General features: G+C 42.3%; 1 protein-coding gene across 1 annotated transcript in view; it reads left to right on the top strand.

The window, feature by feature from the left end:
* Nucleotides 1-658: 658 nt before the first annotated feature.
* The window catches only part of fbxl16 (F-box and leucine-rich repeat protein 16), a gene marked incomplete at both ends in the record, with an annotated part of 27,286 nt that continues 2,964 nt past the window's right edge, over nucleotides 659-24,980 (top strand). The window contains 5 exons of the mRNA XM_084199170.1: nucleotides 659-1,369; nucleotides 16,608-16,850; nucleotides 18,466-18,731; nucleotides 20,303-20,387; nucleotides 24,606-24,669. Coding sequence (XP_084055296.1) covers nucleotides 659-1,369; nucleotides 16,608-16,850; nucleotides 18,466-18,731; nucleotides 20,303-20,387; nucleotides 24,606-24,669 — 1,369 coding nt within the window. The remainder of the gene's footprint in view (nucleotides 1,370-16,607; nucleotides 16,851-18,465; nucleotides 18,732-20,302; nucleotides 20,388-24,605; nucleotides 24,670-24,980) is intronic.

Below are 24,980 nucleotides of genomic sequence, written 5' to 3' on the forward strand. Positions count from 1 at the left end.
CTCAAACGTAAAAATTTCAAAGTTGTTCCAAATGTCAATTTTCAAAGTGTTTGGTTACTTCTCTGTATCGTTCCAAGGTTAAGTTTAGGCATTAACTCAGATTTCTTAAGTTTAGGCATTAACTCAGATTTCTTAAGGTTAGGCATTAACTCAGATTTCTTAAGGTTAGGCATTAACTCAGATTTCTTAAGGTTTGGCATTAACTCTGAATGGTTAAGATAAGGGTTAAGGTTTGGGATAGGCTTAAAATAAAAATAACTTTCTATTGCTGGATTCAAACATGCAACCTTTGGAACCAGAAGCAGATGTTTATGTCGCCCATCTGCCATCCATGTCCACAACACCCTAGCAAAACCAAAGCCTACTTGAAGGTAACAGCGCTCACTGTTGCCCCTAGTGGCTGGTTTCCACTTCATCTCCTGATGTCCTCAGACATGGATGGATGTTGAATACTGACTTATATCACGGGTGACCTAACTGGTCTCCTAGCTCGGTTGTCAGACATGTTGAGTCTATCTGTCTTTATGTTTTAATGCTCTCTCTCGCTCTCTCTCTCACTCTCTCTCGCGCTCTCTATCGATCTCTCTTTCGCTCTCTCTCTCTCTCTGATCCAATGTTTACCATGTATTAATTCTCTCTCCCTCCTCCTAGGTTCCCAATGTTGAACATGTCGACCCCCAGCGAGCTCAAGTCTCCGTGTGTCCCGAGGAACGGCATGGTCAAGCTCCCCCCTCAGCCCAACGGTCTGGGCAGCGCCAGCATCACCAAGGGCACGCCTGCCGCCAAGAACCGCCTGTGCCAGTCCTCCTCCGTGCCCGGCATCCTACCCCCGCCTTCCCTACCCTACCACCTGGACCCCCTGCCCACCGCAGCTTCTCTCCTGGGGCCAGACCTGGACACCAGCCCCCTGACGGCCCTCCAACCCCCGCTGCGCAAGGTCCCCCTCACTTTACCCAAGCCGCCCCTGCCCCTGGCCCTCACCCTGCCTCTGGCCCTTCTGCTGCCCCTGGAGCGCCAGCTGGCCCTGGATGAGAAGCTGCTCAACAGGCTGCTGTGGTACTTCACCACGGCTGAGAAGTGTGTCCTGGCCCAGGTGTGCAGGACCTGGAGGAAGGTTCTGTACCAGCCCAAGTTCTGGGAGGGTGTCACACCCGTCCTCCATGCCAAGGAGCTGTACGCCCTACTCCCCAGCGGAGAGAAGGAGTTTGTCAGCCTGCAGGCCTTCGCCCTCAGGGGGTTCCAGGCGTTCTGTCTGGTGGGGGTTTCGGACCTGGACATTTGTGAGTTCATTGATAACTACCCCCTGTCCAAGAAGGGGGTGAAGTCGGTCAGTCTGAAGAGGTCCACCATCACAGACGCAGGCCTGGAGGTGAGTCATAGTCATAGTTCTATAGTTACAGTCATGTGAACACAAACATGTCATTTAGCACAGCCTTTCTCCAACCTCTCCATGGGGACCAGCCTGTCCATGGATTATATCTATTCCACAGCTAACACCTGATTCAACTGGTCAACTAATCATCAAGCCCTTGACTAGGTGAGTCAGGTGAGCTAGTTCAGGGCTTTATCCAAAGGGACTTACAGCAGTGTGTGCATGCAATTTTGTATGGATGACCCCAGCGGGAATCAAACCCAAAATCCTGACATTGCAAGCGCCTTGCTCTACACACAGGAATGTAAGAATGTGTACTGAATAAGGGTTTTCCTCCTTTGTATATAACATTTTCATTTCTCAACAATAGTGGAATGTAACTTCCATTAGTCCTCCAGTAGATGTAACTTCCATTAGTCCTCCAGTAGATGTAACTTCCATTAGTCCTCCAGTAGATGTAACTTCCATTAGTCCTCCATTAGATGTAACTTCCATTAGTCCTCCAGTAGATGTAACTTCCATTAGTCCTCCAGTAGATGTAACTTCCATTAGTCCTCCATTAGATGTAATGTCCATTAGTCCTCCAGTAGATGTAACTTCCATTAGTCCTCCAGTAGATGTAACTTCCATTAGTCCTCCAGTAGAGGACTAATGAGTAATGGAGTAAAGTAACATGTTACTTTATAGTAATATAACACATTACTTTATAGTAATATATCACGTTACTTTATAGTAATATAACATGTTACTTTATATTAATATAACACATTACTTTCCACACAAAGTAATATTGTAAACAAGTAATGCGTTAATTTTGTTAATCCTCAGCATCAATATCAACACAATGCACTCCCTGAACTCAGAAAGCCTGCCACCCCACTGCTGCGTAGCCTAGTAACAGTCGCCGGGTGAGCTGGGTTCCGCTATAGTTGGGCACCATGTCTACTGGGTCACCAGGGATCACATGGAATGTGGAATGTCACATCACATGACTTGGCTCACTGGTCACATGATCATGGGACAGAGAGAGGAGAGATATTCTATTAGAATGGTTAATGGTTAAGGTTAAGATTTGAGGCTGGTGAGCTGATCCTAGATCTGTGGTTAAGTTGGAACGTTTATCCCGAGCAGGTCAACAATCAATAGAGTGAGTAGAATGAACATCAATGAAATGAAACGTGAGATGTCACAGGAGTGCAGTGTGCTGGAAATGCAATCCAACCATTGTCTGTTATAATAACAATAGCATAGCTAAGTAAAGGTTCAGTACAGAGACTGGGTATTCCATTCCAAAACAGCCCTCACACATGGAATCAGTCTAGTCAACAATCCACCCTGCTTGTCTGTGGTGGTGTTGTGACTATAGACTACTGTGGTGGTGTTGTGAGTATAGACTACTGTAGTGGTGTTGTGAGTATAGACTACTGTGGTGGTGTTGTGAGTATAGACTACTGTGGTGGTGTTGTGAGTATAGACTACTGTGGTGGTGTTGTGAGTATAGACTACTGTGGTGGTGTTGTGAGTGTAGACTATTGTGGTGGTGTTATGAGTATAGACTACTGTGGTGGTGTTGTGAGTATAGACTACTGTGGTGGTGTTGTGAGTATAGACTACTGTGGTGGTGTTGTGAGTATAGACTACTGTGGTGGTTGTGAGTATAGACTACTGTGGTGGTGTTGTGAGTATAGACTACTGTGGTGGTGTTGTGAGTATAGACTATTGTGGTGGTGTTATGAGTATAGACTACTGTGGTGGTGTTATGAGTATAGACAACTTGTGGTGGTGTTGTGAGTATAGACTATTGTGGTGGTGTTGTGAGTATAGACTACTGTGGTGGTGTTGTGAGTATGGACTACTGTGGTGGTGTTGTGAGTATAGACTACTGTGGTGGTGTTGTGAGTATAGACTACTGTGGTGGTGTTGTGAGTATAGACTACTGTGGTGGTGTTATGAGTATAGACTACTGTGGTGGTGTTGTGAGTATAGACTACTGTGGTGGTGTTGTGAGTATAGACTACTGTGGTGGTGTTGTGAGTATAGACTACTGTGGTGGTGTTATGAGTATAGACTACTGTGGTGGTGTTGTGAGTATAGACTACTGTGGTGGTGTTGTGAGTATAGACTACTGTGGTGGTGTTTTGAGTTTGGACTACTGTGGTGGTGTTGTGAGTATAGACTACTGTGGTGTTGTTGTGAGTATAGACTACTGTGGTGTTGTTGTGAGTATAGACTACTGTGGTGTTGTTGTGAGTATAGACTACTGTGGTGGTGTTGTGAGTATAGACTACTGTGGTGGTGTTGTGAGTATAGACTACTGTGGTGGTGTTGTGAGTATAGACTACTGTGGTGGTGTTGTGAGTATAGACTACTGTAGTGGTGTTGTGAGTATAGACTACTGTGTTGGTGTTATGAGTATAGACTACAGATATATTGTAACTTCCATCAATGTAATTGTCTGCATCACTTCCAATCCCCCATATGTTTTTTTTCTCGCAAATATATATATATATATACATACACATATACATATACAGTGAGGGAAAAAAGTATTTGATCCCCTGCTGATTTTGTACGTTTGCCCACTGACAAAGACATGATCAGTCTATAATTTTAATGGTAGGTTTATTTGAACAGTGAGAGACAGAATAACAACAACAAAATCCAGAAAAACGCATGTCAAAAATGTTATAAATTGATTTGCATTTTAATGAGGGAAATAAGTATTTGACCCCTCTGCAAAACATGACTTAGTACTTGGTGGCAAAACCCTTGTTGGCAATCACAGAGGTCAGACGTTTCTTGTAGTTGGCCACCAGGTTTGCACACATCTCAGGAGGGATTTTGTTCCACTCCTCTTTGCAGATCTTCTCCAAGTCATTAAGGTTTCGAGGCTGACGTTTGGCAACTCGAACCTTCAGCTCCCTCCACAGATTTTCTATGGGATTAAGGTCTGGAGACTGGCTAGGCCACTCCAAGACCTTAATGTGCTTCTTCTTGAGCCACTCCTTTGTTGCCTTGGCGGTGTGTTTTGGGTCATTGTCATGCTGGAATACCCATCCACGACCCATTTTCAATGCCCTGGCTGAGGGAAGGAGGTTCTCACCCAAGATTTGACGGTACATGGCCCCGTCCATCGTCCCTTTGATGCTGTGAAGTTGTCCTGTCCCCTTAGCAGATAAACACCCCCAAAGCATAATGTTTCCACCTCCATGTTAGACGGTGGGAATGGTGTTCTTGGGGTCATATGCAGCATTCCTCCTCCTCCAAACACGGCGAGTTGAGTTGATGCCAAAGAGCTCCATTTTGGTGTCATCTGACCATAACACTTTCACCCAGTTCTCCTCTGAATCATTCAGATGTTCATTGGCAAACTTCAGATGGGCCTGTATATGTGCTTTCTTGAGCAGGGGGACCTTGCGGGCGCTGCAGGATTTCAGTCCTTCACGGCGTAGTGTGTTACCAATTGTTTTCCTTTGGTGACTATGGTCCCAGCTGCCTTGAGATCATTGACAAGATCCTCCCGTGTAGTTCTGGGCTGATTCCTCACCGTTCTCATGATCATTGCAACTCCACGAGGTGAGATCTTGCATGGAGCCCCAGGCCGAGGGAGATTGACAGTTATTTTGTGTTTCTTCCATTTGCGAATAATCGCACCAACTGTTGTCACCTTTTCACCAAGCTGCTTGGTGATGGTCTTGTAGCCCATTCCAGCCTTGTGTAGGTCTACAATCTTGTCCCTGACATCCTTGGAGAGCTCTTTGGTCTTGGCCATGGTGGAGAGTTTGGAATCTGATTGATTGATTGCTTCTGTGGACAGGTGTCTTTTATACAGGTAACAAGCTGAGATTAGGAGCACTCCCTTTAAGAGTGTGCTCCTAATCTCAGCTCGTTACCTGTATAAAAGACACCTGGGAGCCAGAAATCTTTCTGATTGAGAGGGGGTCAAATACTTATTTCCCTCATTAAAATGCAAATCAATTGATAACATTTTTGTCTCCCACTGTTCAAATAAACCTACCATTAAAATTATAGACTGATAATTTCTTTGTCAGTGGGCAAACGTACAAAATCAACAGGGGATCAAATACTTTTTTCCCTCACTGTATACATATATACATATATACACAGATATATATACACACATACACATACACATACACATATACACACACATACACACACATATATACAGTGGGGGAAAAAAGTATTTAGTCAGCCACCAATTGTGCAAGTTCTCCCACTTAAAAAGATGAGAGAGGCCTGTAATTTTCATCATAGGTACACGTCAACTTTGACAGACAAATTGAGAAAAAAAAATCCAGAAAATCACATTGTAGGATTTTTAATGAATTTATTTGCAAATTATGGTGGAAAATAAGTATTTGGTCACCTACAAACAAGCAAGATTTCTGGCTCTCACAGACCTGTAACTTCTTCTTTAAGAGGCTCCTCTGTCCTCCACTCGTTACCTGTATTAATGGCACCTGTTTGAACTTGTTATCAGTATAAAAGACACCTGTCCACAACCTCAAACAGTCACACTCCAAACTCCACTATGGCCAAGACCAAAGAGCTGTCAAAGGACACCAGAAACAAAATTGTAGACCTGCACCAGGCTGGGAAGACTGAATCTGCAATAGGTAAGCAGCTTGGTTTGAAGAAATCAACTGTGGGAGCAATTATTAGGAAATGGAAGACATACAAGACCACTGATAATCTCCCTCGATCTGGGGCTCCACGCAAGATCTCACCCCGTGGGGTCAAAATGATCACAAGAACGGTGAGGAAAAATCCCAGAACCACACAGGGGGACCTAGTGAATGACCTGCAGAGAGCTGGGACCAAAGTAACAAAGCCTACCATCAGTAACACACTACGCCGCCAGGGACTCAAATCCTGCAGTGCCAGACGTGTCCCCCTGCTTAAGCCAGTACATGTCCAGGCCCGTCTGAAGTTTGCTAGAGTGCATTTGGATGATCCAGAAGAGGATTGGGAGAATGTCATATGGTCAGATGAAACCAAAATAGAACTTTTTGGTAAAAACTCAACTCGTCGTGTTTGGAGGACAAAGAATGCTGAGTTGCATCCAAAGAACACCATACCTACTGTGAAGCATGGGGGTGGAAACATCATGCTTTGGGGCTGTTTTTCTGCAAAGGGACCAGGACGACTGATCCGTGTAAAGGAAAGAATGAATGGGGCCATGTATCGTGAGATTTTGAGTGAAAACCTCCTTCCATCAGCAAGGGCATTGAAGATGAAACGTGGCTGGGTCTTTCAGCATGACAATGATCCCAAACACACCACCCGGGCAACGAAGGAGTGGCTTCGTAAGAAGCATTTCAAGGTCCTGGAGTGGCCTAGCCAGTCTCCAGATCTCAACCCCATAGAAAATCTTTGGAGGGAGTTGAAAGTCTGTGTTGCCCAGCGACAGCCCCAAAACATCACTGCTCTAGAGGAGATCTGCATGGAGGAATGGGCCAAAATACCAGCAACAGTGTATGAAAACCTTGTGAAGACTTACAGAAAATGTTTGACCTGTGTCATTGCCAACAAAGGGTATATAACAAAGTATTGAGAAACTTTTGTTATTGACCAAATACTTATTTTCCACCATAATTTGCAAATATATTCATTAAAAATCCTACAATGTGATTATCTGGAAAAATAATCTCATTTTGTCTGTCATAGTTGACCTGTACCTATGATGAAAATTACAGGCCTCTCTCATCTTTTTAAGTGGGAGAACTTGCACAATTGGTGGCTGACTAAATACTTTTTTCCCCCACTGTATATACATACATCCATACACACACACATATCCTTTTTTAAATTGTGTAACTGTGCTCTTTCACAAAAGCTCTCAACCTATAACCTATATACTTATAATGGACACAGTATGCTTTACATGAGTTATCTTGTTGTTATTAGTTGTTGTTATTAGTCCCATCCTTCAGCCCCAGTTATTTAGAACGTTGCCTGTGAGTTAGTTCACAGCGGTGTTTGCGAGGGGAAAATGTCGGCCTTACAGTATATTGTGCACATTATAGTCAGGGACCATTTTGAGTACATTGTTGTGAGTGTGGTGTTGATGAGAAGAGCTGGGCTGATGTTCAGAGCCACAGGAAGCATGGGACCAGATGCCCCTGGTGCGCAGTTTGAATATGACAGTTGGAGGATAAACGCTCATTGAGTTGACTTACATCACTTAGGCTGGGATTCAATCCGATTGCACTTTGTCGGCTATGCACATTTTAAAGGTAATGTTCCCACGTTGGCGGAGACTGCATTCACAGTAAACGCTGCACAAGTCGGCTCAATCGGAAATTACCTTTAAATGTCTAGCGCGCTATACCTGCCATCTACCGCTGATCAGATTGAATCCAGACCTTAGTGTTATATCAGAGTTATATCAGAGTTATATCAGCGTTATATCAGAGTTATATCAGAGTTATATCAGAGTTATATCAGAGTTATATCGGAGTTATATCAGAGTTATATCAGAGTTATATCAGAGTTATATCAGAGTTATATCAGAGTTATATCAGAGATATATCGGAGATATATCGGAGATATATCGGAGTTATATCGGAGATATATCGGAGTTATATCGGAGATATATCTGAGATATATCGGAGTTATATCAGAGTTATATCGGAGTTATATCGGAGTTATATCGGTGTTCGTTGATCAGATTGAATCCAGACCTTAGACTTATATCAGAGTTATATCGGTGTTCGTTGATCAGATTGAATCCAGACCTTAGAGTTATATCAGTGTTTACAGTGGAATTAAATATGGTTTCTGGATTCACTTTGATCTGACTGTATATTAAGGCATAGTAAGTAACAAATATATTGACTGTAGACAAATCATATCTTCCTAGAAACAGATCAGAATGTGACCAAATCCTGGTTATTGTTGAGTTCAGATGAAAGCATACACCCACCCACACACACACACACACACACACACACTCTCTCTCTCTCTCTTCTCTTCTCTGTTGGCGAGCTATTTTAATAAGGAAAAACAACCTGTTAGTGATTCATCAGCAAGATCCGAGAATAACCCTACCCTGTAAGGGCCTGCTGAACAAGACACAAACAAAGGAGCAGAGAATGTGTTTTCCACCAGACAGACAGACAGAGACTGGTGACAGACAGACAGAGACTGTTGACAGAGAGGAGGGTGACATCAGCTGAACCATGGAGGTCAGATCACTGTTGACAGAGAGGAGGGTGACATCAGCTGAACCGTGGAGGACAGATCACTGTTGACAGAGAGGAGGGTGACATCAGCTGAACCATGGAGGAAATATCACTGTTGTTTATGTGCAGAATACAACAGAGGGGTCACATACTAGTTTCCATATTTAGGATTGTTGTTGTTATTGTTGGTCAAATGGATCATGGTAGATTATGTGTCAACATCTAAGCAGACCTAGACATACCACAACATCAACTGAAAAGGAATGTACTGTCCTGGACTGTTCTGAATGACCCAGTAGTTACATAGGTCAAAACATGTAACCAGAGGGTTTCCGGTTCGAATCCGCCGGTAACTGGACGATTTCTGGTTTGAATACCTGAACTGACATGGGGGGGGGGGGGGAATCTGAAGGGGTGGGCAGGTAGCCGGAGAGTTAATGGCCTCAATATCCAATTTTTTACCTTCCCCTGTTGTGCTCTTGAGCAAGGCACTTTACCCCTGTGTTGTGTGTCAGCTTGGGTACTGTGACAGCAAAATAAAATAAAAAAATGGTCCGTGCAGACCGATAAAGCAAGTGTGACATCCAGTACATCTGCACTGCTATGCTCCGTGTAGCTCAGTTGGTAGAGCATGGCGCTTGCAATGCCAGGGTTGTGGGTTTGATTCCCATGGGGGGCCAGTATGGAAAAAAAAAACTGTAAGTCGCTCTGGATAAGAGCGTCTGCTAAATGACTTAAAATGTAAAAATATGCTGTATTCATAGAGTAATACAACAGAAAAGGTACAACAACAAGGTCTGTAGAACTTAGGAGAAGTATAATGACTTTACAGTGGGATGTTATGAACAACGGTTTCAGGATTTAGCTTGCTTTTTTCATTCTCCATTAAAGGGACCAGGTTTAAACAGTTAGTAAATCACTAAATACTATAATGCCTTTAAAGGGACCAGGTTTAAACAGTTAGTAAATCACTAAATACTATAATGCCTTTAAAGAGAACAGGTTTAAACAGTCAGTAAATCACTTTATACCATGGCATTGTTGAATACTTGTTTCTGATTGGCTTGAAGGGCATTCTAGAGCATGCATTATTTCCCTGTAACGCACAGTATATTTGCATGGTAAAATTCAATGGCTAACGTTCATTCTTACATGTTCTATGTTTGAACTGCTTTTGAAAGCAAAAGTCAAATTGAAAACCTTATTGGCATTGTTGAATTTGATTTTCATAATGGCAAGCTAGGACTGATGGTTTGGTTAGCTGAACTAGCAAGTCTGTTTGTTTGGTTACCATGGCAACTACTGTAGCTACAGTTGAAATGGGAGGTTTACATACATCTTAGCCAAATACATTTAAACTCAGCTTTTCACAATTCCTGACATTTAATCCTAGTAAAAATTCCCTGTTTTAGGTCAGTTAGGATCACCACTTTATTTTAAGAATGTGAAATGTCAGAATAATAGTATAGAGAATTATTTATTTCAGCTTTTATTTCTTTCATCACATTCCCAGTGGGTCAGAAGTTTACATACACTCAATTAGTATTTGGTAGCATTGCCTATAAATTGTATAACTTGGGTCAAATGTTTCGGGTAGCCTTCCACAAGCTTCCCACAATAAGTTGGGTGAATTTTGGCCCATTCCTCCTGACAGAGCTGGTGTAACTGAGTCAGGTTTGTAGGCCTCCTTGCTCGCACACGCTTTTTCAGTTCTACCCACAAATGTTCTATAGGATTGAGGTCAGGGCTTTGTGATGGCCACTCCAATACCTTGACTTTGTTGTCTTTAAGACATTTTGCCACAACTTTGGAAGTATGCTTGGGGTCATTGTCCATTTGGAAGACCCATTTGCGACCAAGCTTTAACTTCCTGACTGATGTCTTGAGATGTTGCTTCAATATATCCACATAATTTCCCTTCCTCATGATGCCATCTATTTTGTGAAGTGCACCAGTCCCTCCTGCAGCAAAGCACCCCCACAGCATGACGCTGCCACCCCCGTGCTTCACGGTTGGGATGGTGTTCTTCGGCTTGCAAGCGACCCCCTTTTTCCTCCAAACATAACAATGGTCATTATGACCAAACAGTTCTATTTTTGTTTCATCAGACCAGAGGACATTTCTCCAAAAAGTACGATCTTTGTCCCCATGTACAGTTGCAAACCGTAGTCTGGCTTTTTTATGGCGGTTTTGGAGCAGTGGCTTCTTCCTTGCTGAGCGGCCTTTCAGGTTATGTCAATATAGGACTCGTTTTACTGTAGATATAGATACTTTTGTACTGTTTCCTCCAGCATCTTCACAAGGTCCTTTGCTGTTGTTCTGGGATTGATTTGCACTTTTCGCACCAAAGTATGTTCATCTCTAGGAGACAGAACACGTCTCCTTCCTGAGCAGTATGACGGCTGCGTGGTCCCATGGTGTTTATACTTGCCTACTATTGTTTGTACAGATGAATGTGGTACCTTCAGGTGTTTGGAAATTGCTCCCATGGACTTGTGGAGGTCTACACATTTTTTTCTGAGGTCTTGGCTGATTTCTTTTCATTTTCCCATGATGTCAAGCAAAAATGCACTGAGTTTGAAGGTAGGCCTTGAAATACATCCACAGGTACACCTCCAATTGACTCAAATGATGTCAATTAGCCTATCAGAAGCTTCTAAAGCCATGACATCATTTTCTGGAATTTTCCAAGCTGTTTAAAGGCACAGTCAACTTAGTGTATGTAAACTTCTGACCCACTGGAATTGTGATACAGTGATTTATAAGTGAAATAATCTGTCTGTAAACTATTGTTGGATAAATTACTTGTGACATGCACAAAGTAGATGTCCTGCCAAAACTATAGTTCGTTAACAAGAAATTTGTGGAGTGGTTGAAAAATGAGTTTGAATGACTCCAACCTAAGTGTATGTAAACTGTATCTAGTAAACTTGCTAGCTACTTCACTAGATGTTGAACACATTTCTACCGGCAAATGAACACATTTCTAGCGGCAAATGTGTTGAATTATAGCCATTGTATAAAAGGGTTAATCAATCAATTTCAATCAATTTTATTTTATATAGCCCTTCTTACATCAGCTAATATCTCGAAGTGCTGTACAGAAACCCAGCCTAAAACCCCAAACAGCTAGTAATGCAGGTGTAGAAGCACGGTGGCTAGGAAAAACTCCCTAGAAAGGCAAAACCTAGGAAGAAACCTAGAGAGGAACCAGGCTATGAGGGGTGGCCAGTCCTCTTCTGGCTGTGCCGGGTGGAGATTATAACAGAACCATGCCAAGATGTTCAAAAATGTTCATAAGTGACAAGCATGGTCAAATAATAATCAGGAATAAATCTCAGTTGGCTTTTCATAGCCGATCATTAGAGTTTAAAACAGCAGGTCTGGGACAGGTAGGGGTTCCATAACCGCAGGCAGAACAGTTTAAACTGGAATAGCAGCAAGGCCAGGCGGACTGGGGATAGCAAGGAGTCACCACGGCCGGTAGTCCCGACGTATGGTCCTAGGGCTCAGGTCTCTCAGTTGGCTTTTCATAGCCGATCATTTAGAGTTGAAAACAGCAGGTCTGGGACAGGTAGGGGTTTCGTAGCCGCAGGCAGAACAGTTGAAACTGGAATAGCAGCAAGGCCAGGCGGACTGGGGGCAGCAGGGTGTCATCATGCCCGGTAGTCCTGACGTATGGTCCTAGGGCTCAGGTTCTCAGAGAGAAAGAGAGAACGAGAGAATTAGAGAGAGCATACTTAAATTCACACAGGACACTGGATAAGACAGGAGAAGTACTCCAGGTATAACCAACTAACCCCAGCCCCCCGACACATAAACTACTGCAGCATAAATACTGGAGGCTGAGACAGGAGCGGTCCGGAGACACTGTGGCCCCATCCGAAGAAACCCCCGGACAGGGCCAAACAGGAAGGATATAACCCCACCCACTCCGCCAAAGCACAGCCCCCGCACCACTAGAGGGATATCCCCAACCACCAACTTACAATCCTGAGACAAGGCCGAGTATAGCCCACAGAGGTCTCCACCACAGCACAAACCAAGGGGGGGGGGGGCGCCAACCCAGACAGGAAGATCACGTCAGTAACTCAACCCACTTAATCAAGGGACCAGGTTTAAACAGTCAGTAAATTACTATATACTGTAATGAAACAGGCAGGGAGCAGGTCTCGAACCCTCAACCTTCTAGCCCGAAGTCCAACGCGCCTTCGACTGTGCCCCAAAAGCTTGCGTGGCAGAGTCGATATCCGCGCTTATAACCCCAGGGTCATTACACAACTCCCTCCTTTCAAAGTCCACGTCCTCGAGCTAGCCTACAACTCAACGTCTTACAGGAACGCGCTCACCGGCCAAGCACACACACATTCGTGGATGCATGGTCCGATCACTTCTGACACCAATGTAATGAAACAGGCAGGGAGCAGGTCTCCAACCCTCAACCTTCCAGTCCAACGTAAGGAAACAGGCAGGGAGCAGGTCTCTAACCATCAACCTTCCAGTCCAACGTAATGAAACAGGCATGGAGCAGGTCTCCAACCATCAACCTTCCAGTCCAACGCGCCATCGACTGTGCCCCAAAAGCATGCTCGCGTGGGAGAGTCGATATTCGTGCTTATAACCCCAGGGTCGTTACAATACTATAATGTCTTTAAAGGGAACATGTTTAAACAGTCAGTAAATCACTATATACTATGTCTGTAAAGGGAACAGGTTTAAACAGTCAGTAAATCACTATATACTATAATGTATTTAAAGTGAACAGATTTAAACAGTCACTAAATCACTTTATACTATAATGCATTTAAAGGAAACAGGTTTAAACAGTCAGTAAATCACTATATACTATAAGGTCTGTAAAGGGAATAGGTTTAAACAGTCAGCAAATCACTATATACTATGTCTTTAAAGGGACCAGGTTAAAACAGTCAGTAAATCACTATATACTATAATGTCTTTAAAGGGAACAGGTTTAAACAGTCAGTAAATCACTATATTCTATGTCTGTAAAGGGAACAGGTTTAAACAGTCAGTAAATCACTATATACTATGTCTGTAAAGGGAACAGGTTTAAACAGTCAGTAAATCACTATATACTATGTCTGTAAAGGGAACAGGTTTAAACAGTCAATAAATCACTATATACTATAAGGTCTTTAAAGGGAACAGGTTTAAACAGTCAGTAAATCACTATATTCTATAATGTCTGTAAAGGGAACAGGTTTAAACAGTCAGCAAATCACTATATACTATGTCTTTAAAGGGACCAGGTTTAAACGGTCAGTAAATCACTATATACTATAATGTCTGTAAAAGGAACATGTTTAAACAGTCAGCAAATCACTATATACTATGTCTGTAAAGGGAACATGTTTAAACAGTCAGTAAATCACTATATACTATGTCTGTAAAGGGAACAGGTTTAAACAGTCAGTAAATCACTATATACTATGTCTGTAAAGGGAACAGGTTTAAACAGTCAGTAAATCACTATATACTATAATGTCTTTAAAGGGACCAGGTTTAAACAGTCAGTAAATCACTATATACTATGTTTTTAAAGGGACCAGGTTTAAACAGTCAGTAAATCACTATATACTATAATGTCTTCAAAGGGAACAGGTTTAAACGGTCAGTAAATCACTATATTCTATAATGTCTGTAAAGGGAACAGGTTTAAACAGTCAGCAAATCACTATATACTATGTCTTTAAAGGGACCAGGTTTAAACGGTCAGTAAATCACTATATACTATAATGTCTGTAAAAGGAACAGGTTTAAACAGTCAGCAAATCACTATATACTATGTCTGTAAAGGGAACAGGTTTAAACAGTCAGTAAATCACTATATACTATGTCTGTAAAGGGAACAGGTTTAAACAGTCAGTAAATCACTATATACTATAATGTATTTAAAGGGACCAGGTTTAAACAGTCAGTAAATCACTATATACTATCATGTCTGTAAAAGGAACAGGTTTAAACAGTCAGCAAATTACTATATACTATGTATTTAAAGGGACCAGGTTTAAACAGTCAGTAAATCACTATATACTATGTTTTTAAAGGGACCAGGTTTAAACAGTCAGTAAATCACTTTATACTACAATGTCTTCAAAGGGAACAGGTTTAAATGGTCAGTAAATCACTATATTCTATAATGTCTGTAAAGGGAACAGGTTTAAACAGTCAGCAAATCACTATATACTATGTCTTTAAAGGGACCAGGTTTAAACGGTCAGTAAATCACTATATACTATAATGTCTGTAAAAGGAACAGGTTTAAACAGTCAGTAAATCACTATATACTATGTCTGTAAAGGGAACAGGTTTAAACAGTCAGTAAATCACTATATACTATGTCTGTAAAGGGAACAGGTTTAAACAGTCAGTAAATCACTATATACTATGTCTGTAAAGGGAACAGGTTTAAACAGTCAGTAAATCACTATATACTATAATGTCTTTAAAGGGACCAGGTTTAAACAGTCAGTAAATCACTATATACTATCATGTCTGTAAAAGGAACAGGTTTAAACAGTCAGCAAATCACTATATACTATGTCTGTAAAGGGAACAGGTTTAAACAGTCAGTAAATCACTATATACTATGTCTGTAAAGGGAACAGGTTTAAACAGTCAGTAAATCACTATATACTATAATGTCTTCAAAGGGAACAGGTTTAAACGGTCAGTAAATCACTATATTCTATAATGTATGTAAAGGGAACAGGTTTAAACAGTCAGCAAATCACTATATACTATGTCTTTAAAGGGACCAGGTTTAAACGGTCAGTAAATCACTATATACTATAATGTCTGTAAAAGGAACAGGTTTAAACAGTCAGCAAATCACTATATACTATGTCTGTAAAGGGAACAGGTTTAAACAGTCAGTAAATCACTATATACTATGTCTGTAAAGGGAACAGGTTTAAACAGTCAGTAAATCACTATATACTATGTCTGTAAAGGGAACAGGTTTAAACAGTCAGTAAATTATTATATACTATAATGTCTTTAAAGGGACCAGGTTTAAACAGTCAGTAAATCACTATATACTATCATGTCTGTAAAAGGAACAGGTTTAAACAGTCAGCAAATCACTATATACTATGTCTGTAAAGGGAACAGGTTTAAACAGTCAGTAAATCACTATATACTATGTCTGTAAAGGGAACAGGTTTAAACAGTCAGTAAATCACTATATACTATCTCTGTAAAGGGAACAGGTTTAAACAGTCAGTAAATCACTATATACTATAATGTATGTAAAGGGAACAGGTTTAAACAGTCAGTAAATCACTATATACTATGTCTTTAAAGGGACCAGGTTTAAACAGTCAGTAAATCACTATATACTATAATGTCTTCAAAGGGAACAGGTTTAAACGGTCAGTAAATCACTATATACTATGTCTTTAAAGGGACCAGGTTTAAACAGTCAGTAAATCACTATATACTATGTCTTTAAAGGGACCAGGTTTAAACAGTCAGTAAATCACTATATACTATAATGTATGTAAAGGGAACAGGTTTAAACAGTCAGTAAATCACTATATACTATAATGTCTTCAAAGGGAACAGGTTTAAACGGTCAGTAAATCACTATATACTATAATGTCTTTAAAGGGAACAAGTTTAAACAGTCAGCAAATCACTATATACTATAATGTCTTTAAAGGGACCAGGTTTAAACAGTCAGTAAATCACTATATACTATAATACCTCTAGTACATGACCACACATCAATCCTCTCACCTCACGGGAGAACTAACTAACAGGAACATATATGGAATATATTGAACAGACGTGTGCTGTTAAGATGTGTTTAACAGATGTAGAGACAGTTACACCTGGGACTGTGTGTGAGTGTGTGTGTGTGTGTGTGTGTGTGTGTGTGTGTGTGTGTTTGTGTGTGTGTATCCTGTAAACTAAGTGTGTGTTCTCTGTGGTGTGTGTAGGTGATGCTGGGTAGTTGTGTGTGTGTGTGTACACTCAGTGTGTGTTCTCTGTGGTGTGTGTAGGTGATGCTGGAACAGATGCAGGGTCTGATGCACCTGGAGTTGGCCGGTTGTAATGACTTCACGGAGGCCGGCCTGTGGTCCAGCCTGAATGCACGGCTCACCTCGCTCAGCGTCAGCGACTGTATCAACGTGGCAGACGACGCTATCGCTGCCATCTCACAGCTACTGCCCAACCTGTCAGAGCTCAACCTACAGGCCTACCACGTAACCGACACAGCCATGGCCTACTTCACAGCCAAACAGGTAGGGTTACAATCCTACACACTTATAGAGAGCACACAGGCGCAGGTACAGGTACACACACACACACACCTTCCCTTTTCCCTCTCTCTTCGTCCCCCTTTGTGGGCCCGTGGATCAATCCACACCCGCCTCCGCCTCCCCCTAAAAAAGGAACTCAGTCGGGGTCTCAACTTACTGTTGAGAGTTAAAATAGTAGGATACACAAGGTGCAATTTCTAAATGTGGTTGTGCATCAGCAGTTATTTTCTTGTTATGTCAGTCACTGACAGTCACTCAATTAGCCCATGTCAGCTCCATTTAGATTACACCCTACTATACTACACATTACTATACTACACACTACTATACTACACACTACTATACTACACCCTACTATACTACACACTACTATACCACACCCTACTATACTACACATTACTATTCTACACACTACTATACTACACACCACTATACTACACACTACTATACTACACACCACTATACTACACATTAATATACTAAACACTACTATACTACACACTACTATACTACACCCTACTATACTACACACTACTATACTACACACTACTATACTACACACTACTATACTACACACTACTATACTACACACTACTATACGTTAGTCTAGCGGCCAGCTATCTAAACTTGTTGTAAGCATGGTTAATTACCGGCCGGGGGTCCCCCATTGATCATCAAATATCATATTAAAATCGGCAAACATGTGTCTCCACCCTTTGGCAAAATGTGTAGAATTGCAGAAAACTTGCTTTAAAACTGCTATATTTTCTCTACGCCACATGGCAAAATGTGTAGAATTGCAGCAAACATGCTTTAAAACTGCTACATTTTCTCTACGCCACATGACAAAATGTGTAGAATTGCAGCAAACTTGCTTTAAAACTGCTAAATGTTTTGCTCGCAAGGTGGGGGGGGGGCACCAAAAGACTAGGTCCTCTCATGATGAGTTCAGATTACTGTGGTCCCTCATGATGAGTTCAGATTACTGTGGTCCCTCATGATGAATTCAGATTACTGTGGTCCCTTATGATGAGTTCAGATTACTGTGGTCCCTCATGATGAATTCAGATTACTGTGGTCCCTCATGATGAGTTCAGATTACTGTGGTCCCTCATGATGAATTCAGATTACTGTGGTCCCTTATGATGAGTTCAGATTACTGTGGTCCCTTATGATGAGTTCAGATTACTGTGGTCCCTCATGATGAATTCAGATTACTGTGGTCCCTTATGATGAGTTCAGATTACTGTGGTCCCTTATGATGAGTTCAGATTACTGTGGTCCCTCATGATGAATTCAGATTACTGTGGTCCCTCATGATGAGTTCAGATTAATGTGGTCCCTCATGATGAATTCACATTACTGTGGTCCCTCATGATGAGTTCAGATTACTGTGGTCCCTCATGATGAGTTCAGATTACTGTGGTCCCTCAATATGTTTTCAGATGTAGGAGATATACTCCTAAACCTCTCTCTCTCTCTCTCTCTCTCTCTCTCTCTCTCTCTCTCTCTCTCTCTCTCTCTCTCTCTCTCTCTCTCTCTCTCTCTCTCTCTCTCTCTCTCTCTCTCTCTCTCTCTCCCCCTCCATCCCCCTCAGGGCTACACTACTCACACGCTGCGTCTCCACTCGTGTTGGGAGATCACCAACCATGGTGTGGTTAACATGGTCCACAGCCTGCCCAACCTCACGGCTCTGAGCCTGTCAGGCTGCTCTAAAATTACTGATGACGGGGTGGAGCTGGTAGCAGAGAACCTGAGGAAGCTGCGGAGCCTGGACCTCTCCTGGTGCCCACGCATCACTGACATGGCCCTGGAGTACATCGCCTGTGACCTCCACAAATTAGAGGAGCTGGTACTGGACAGGTGAGAGTGTGGTATAGTAGTGTGGTGTATAGTAGTGTGTAGTATAGTAGGGTGGAGTATAGTAGGGTGGAGTATAGTAGGGTGTAGTATAGTAGGGTGTACAGTATAGGGCGGCGAAACAATTGGTCCAGCGTTGTCCAAGGTAGGGGAGGGTTTGGCCGGCAGGGATGTGGGTTCGTTTAACACGGGGGGCCAGTATGAAAAAAAAAAAAATGTAAGTCGCTCTGGATAAGAGCGTCTGCTAAATGACTAAAATGTAAATGTAAAATGTGTAGTATAGTAGGGTGGAGTACAGTAGGGTGGGGTATAGTGGGGTGTAGTATAGTAGGGTGTAGTATAGCAGGGTGTAGTATAATAGTGCATATTATAGTAGGGTGTAGTATGGTAGGGTGTAGTATAGTAGTGTGGTGTATAGTATTGTGTAGTATAGTAGGGTGTAGTATATTAGGGTGTAGTATAATAGTGCATATTATAGTAGGGTGGAGTATAGCAGGGTGGAGTATGGTAGGGTGTAGTATAGTAGGGTGTAGTATAGTCGTGTGGTGTATAGTAGTGTGTAGTATAGTATGATGTAGTATAGTAGGGTGTAGTATAGTAGGGTGTAGTATAATAGTGCATATTATAGTAGGGTAGAGTATAGTAGGGTGGAGTATGGTAGGGTGTAGTATAGTAGGGTGTGGTATAGTAGGGTGGAGTATAGTAGGGTGCAGTATAGTAGAGTGTAGTATAGTATGGTGTAGTATAGTAGTGTGTAGCATAGTATGATGTTGTATAGTAGAGTGTAGCATAGTAGGGTGTAGTATAGTATAGTATGGTATAGTATGATGTAGTATAGTATATTGTAGTATAGCATGGTGTAGTATAGTGTAGTATAATATGGTGTAGTATAGTAGAGTGTGTGGTGTAGTATAGTAGTGTGTAGTATAGTAGGGTGTAGTATAGTATTGTGTGGTATAGTAGGATGTAGTATAGTAGTGTGTAGTATAGTAGTGTGTGGTATAGTAGGGTGTAGTATAGTAGAGTGTGGTATAGTAGTGTGTAGTATAGTAAAGTGTGGTATAGTATGGTATTGTGTAGTATAGTATGATGTAGTATAGTAGAGTGTAGTATAGTAGGGTGTAGTATATTAGGGTGTAGTATGTAGGGTATAGGGTGTAGTATAGTAGGGTGTAGTATAGTAGGGTGTAGTATATTATGGTGTAGTATAGTAGTGTGTAGTATAGTAGTGTGTAGTATAGTAGAGTGTGGTATAGTAGGGTGTAATATAGTAGAGTGTGGTATAGTAGGGTGTAGTATAGTAGGGTATAGGGTGAAGTGTGTGGTATAGAAGTCAGGGATTTGCTGAGTAAAGGCCTATACTACATTATTTCAGAAAGAAAACCAGTATAGTATGAAAAGTATAATTATGGTCTCTCTCTCTGTCTCTCTCTCTCTCTCTCTCTCTCACTCTCTCTCTCTCTCTCTCTCCCTCCTCTCTCTCTCTCTCTCTCTCCCTCCTCTCTCTCTCTCTCTCTCTCCCTCCTCACTCTTCCTCTCTCTCTCTCCCTCTCTCTCCCGCTGTCTCTCTCCAGATGTGTGAGGATTACAGATACAGGTCTAGGTTACCTGTCCACCATGTCTTCTTTGAGGAGTCTGTACCTGCGATGGTGCTGTCAGGTAAACTACACACTAGACCCTTAGACCAGGGATCATCAACTAGATTCAGCCGCGGGCCGTAGATGATCAGGGGGCCGGGACATAATTACAAAAAATTAGTAGACTGCAAGTTGACCTCAAGAAGCCTAAACAGATATAATATTGGACTAAAACAGAATCATTTGAAACCTTTGTAAGAAGTTTATTAGGTACACCCATCTAGTACCTTGCCAGTTTATTAGGTACACCCATCTAGTACCTGGCCAGTTTATTAGGTACACCCATCTAGTACCTGGTCAGTTTATTAGGTACACCCATCTAGTACCTCGCCAGTTTATTAGGTACATCCATCTAGTACCAGTCCAGTTTATTAGGTACACCCATCTAGTACCTGGTCGGACCCTTTGCTTCCAGAACAGCCTGAATTCTTTGGGGCATGGAAACATTGCTCAATTGGTGTCAAGGGACCTAACATGTGCCAGGAAAACATTTCCCACACCATTACACCATCGTCACCAGCCTGTACCGTTGACACCAGGTAGGATGGGGCCATGGACTCACGCTGCTTAAGCCAATCCTGACCCTGCCATCAGCATGACGCAACAGGAACTGGGATTCGTCGGACCAGGTGATGTTTTTCCACTCTTCAATTGTCCAGTGTTGGTGATCACGTGCCCACTGGAGCCACTTCTTCTTGTTTTTAGCTGATAGGAGTTGAACCCGGTGTGGTCATCTGTTGCAATAGCCCATCCGTGACAAGGACCGACGAGTTTTGCGTTCCGAGATGCCGTTCTGCACACTAATACATTACACCCTTCTGCACACCACTGTTGAACTGCGCCGTTATTTGTCTGTTTGTGGCCCGCCTGTCAGCTTGCACGATTCTTGCCATTCTCCTTCATCATTGAGCCCAGGAGGTTGGATATTTCTGAGATACTGGAACCAGTCTGCCTGGCACCGGCGATCATACCATTCTCGAAGTCGCTTAACCCTCCCGTTGTCCTAGGGTCAAAATGACCCGCCACTGTGTTGAACCAACTTTATTTATTTTTTATTTTTTGGGGATCATTTGTGAGAAGGAGGCAGTGAGACTTTAAAGAAAGTATCACTGCCTCCTTCTCACAAATTATCAAACAAATATAAAAATGAAATAAAGTTGGTTCAACACAGTGGCGGGTCATTTTGACCCTAGGACAACGGGAGGGTTAAGTCACTAGTTTGGCCCATTCTAACATGCAATGGAACAGTAACTGAATGCCTCGATGCCTGTCTGCCTGCTTTATATAGCAAGCCACGACCACGCGACTCACAGTCTGTAGGAGCTAACCATTTTCATGAACGGGGTGGTGTACTTAATAAACTGTACCTAATAAACTGGGAATAAGTTTGAACAGATTTCCAAAATCAATTGGAACTGCCTTGCTGGTGTTTTTACAGTATTTTATGTCCATCAATAAAAAATTATAAAAAAAGTTTTGGTCCATTTGGGGGAACCCTGACCAAGACCCTACACACTACACCCTACTATACTACACACTACACCCTAGACCCTACACACTACACCCTTTATACTAATACACGACACCCTAGACCCTACACACTACACCCTTTATACTAATACACTACACCCTAGACCCTACACACTACACCCTTTATACTAATACACTACACCCTAGACCCTATACACTACACACTACTATACTAATACACTACACCCTAGACCCTACACACTACACCCTTTATACTAATACACTACACCCTAGACCCTACACACTACACCCTTTATACTAATACACTACACCCTAGACCCTACACCCTACACCCTTTATACTAATACACTACACCCTAGACCCTACACACTACACCCTAGACCCTACACACTACACCCTACACACTACACACTACACCCTAGACCCTACACACTACACCCTTTATACTAATACACTACACCCTAGACCCTACACACTACACACTACTATACTAATACACTACACCCTAGACCCTACACACTACACCCTTTATACTAATACACTACACCCTAGACCCTACACACTACACCCTTTATACTAATACACTACACCCTAGACCCTACACCCTACACCCTTTATACTAATACACTACACCCTAGACCCTACACACTACACCTTAGACCCTACACACTACACCCTTTATACTAATACACTACACCCTAGACCCTACACACTACACCCTTTATACTAATACACTACACCCTAGACCCTACACACTACACCCTTTATACTAATACACTACACTCTAGACCCTACACACTACACCCTTTATACTAATACACTACACCCTAGACCCTACACACTACACCCTACTATACTACACACTACACACTAGACCCTACACACTACACCCTACACACTACACCCTAGACCCTACACACTACACCCTTTATACTAATACACTACACCCTAGACCCTACACACTACACCCTTTATACTAATACACTACACCCTAGACCCTACACACTACACCCTTTATACTAATACACTACACCCTAGACCCTACACACTACACCCTTTATACTAATACACTACACCCTAGACCCTACACACTACACCCTTTATACTAATACACTACACCCTACACACTACACCCTTTATACTAATACACTACACCCTAGACCCTACACACTACACCCTTTATACTAATACACTACACCCTAGATCCTACACACTACACCCTTTATACTAATACACTACACCCTAGACCCTACACACTACACCCTTTATACTAATACACAACACCCTAGACCCTACACACTACACCCTTTATACTAATACACTACACCCTAGACCCTACACACTACACCCTTTATACTAATACACTACACCCTACACACTACACACTACACCCTTTATACTAATACACAACACCCTAGACCCTACACACTACACACTACTATACTACACACTACACCCTAGACCCTACACACTACACCCTTTATACTAATACACAACACCCTAGACCCTACACACTACACACTACTATACTACACACTACACCCTACACACTACTATACTACACACTACTATACTACACACTACACCCTAGATCCTACACACTACACACTACTATACTACACACTACACCCTATACCCTACACACTACACACTACTATACTACACACTACACCCTAGACCCTACACACTACACACTACTATACTACACACTACACCCTAGACCCTACACACTACACACTACTATACTACACACTACACCCTAGACCCTACACCCTACATACTACTATACTACACACTACACCCTAGACCCTACACACTACACACTACTATACTACACACTACACCCTAGACCCTACACACTACTATACTACACCCTAGACCCTACACACTACACACTACTATACTACACACTACACCCTAGACCCTACACACTACTATACTACACCCTAGACCTTACACACTACACACTACTATACTACACACTACACCCTAGACCCTACACACTACACACTACTATACTACACACTACACCCTTGACACTACACACTACTATACTACACACTACACCCTAGACCCTACACACTACACACTACTATACTACACACTACACCCTACACACTACACACTAATATACTACACACTACACCCTAGACCCTACACACTACACACTACTATACTACACACTACACCCTAGACCCTACACACTACACACTACTATACTACACACTACACCCTAGACACTACACACTACACACTACTATAATACACACTACACCCTATACACTACACACTACTATACTACACACTACACCCTAGACCCTACACACTACACACTACTATACTACACACTACACCCTAGACCAGGGTTCTTCAATTCCGGTCCTGGAGGGCCGAAACACCTCTGTTTTTCATCCTCTCCTTCTAATCAGGGGCTAATTCAGACCTGGGACACCAGGTGAGTGCAATTAACTACCAGGTAGAAATAAAAAACAGAAGTGTTTTGGCCCTCCAGGACCGGAATTGAAGAACCCTGCCCTAGACCCTAGTCCCTACATACTACTACCACCCTATCCACTACCTCCTACACACTACTGTAGACAAGTTAATGAAGGAGTAAGAAATGCTCAGGCTATCAGACCAATCCTGCTTGTGTCTATCTAATAACTCATTAATGTTTTCTTATTATTAATGATAACTCGGGTTGTGTGTGTGTGTGTGTGTGTGTGTGTGTGTGTGTGTGTGTATATAGGTGCAGGACTTTGGGCTACAGCACCTGTTTGGCATGAGGAGTCTGCGTCTTCTCTCTCTCGCAGGTACTCTCTCTCTCTCTCTCTCTCTCTCTATGCTTCCTCTCTCTCTCTCTCTCTCTGCTTCCTCTCTCTCTCGCTCTCTCTCTCTCTCTCTCTCTCTATGCTTCCTCTCTCTCTCTCTCTCTCTGCTTCCTCTCTCTCTCTCTCTCGCTCTCTCTGTCTCTCTCTCTCTCTCTCTGCTTCCTCTCTCTCTCTCGCTCTCTCTGTCTCTCGCTCTCTCTGTCTCTCTCTGTCTCTCTATGTCTCTCTCTCTCTCTCTCTGTCTCTCTATGTCTCTCTCTCAATTCAATTCAGTAGACTTTATTGACAAGGCA

Source organism: Coregonus lavaretus (assembly GCF_964263955.1).
Source record: "Coregonus lavaretus genome assembly, contig: HAP1_SCAFFOLD_192, whole genome shotgun sequence".
Taxonomy (NCBI): Eukaryota; Metazoa; Chordata; class Actinopteri; order Salmoniformes; family Salmonidae; genus Coregonus; species Coregonus lavaretus.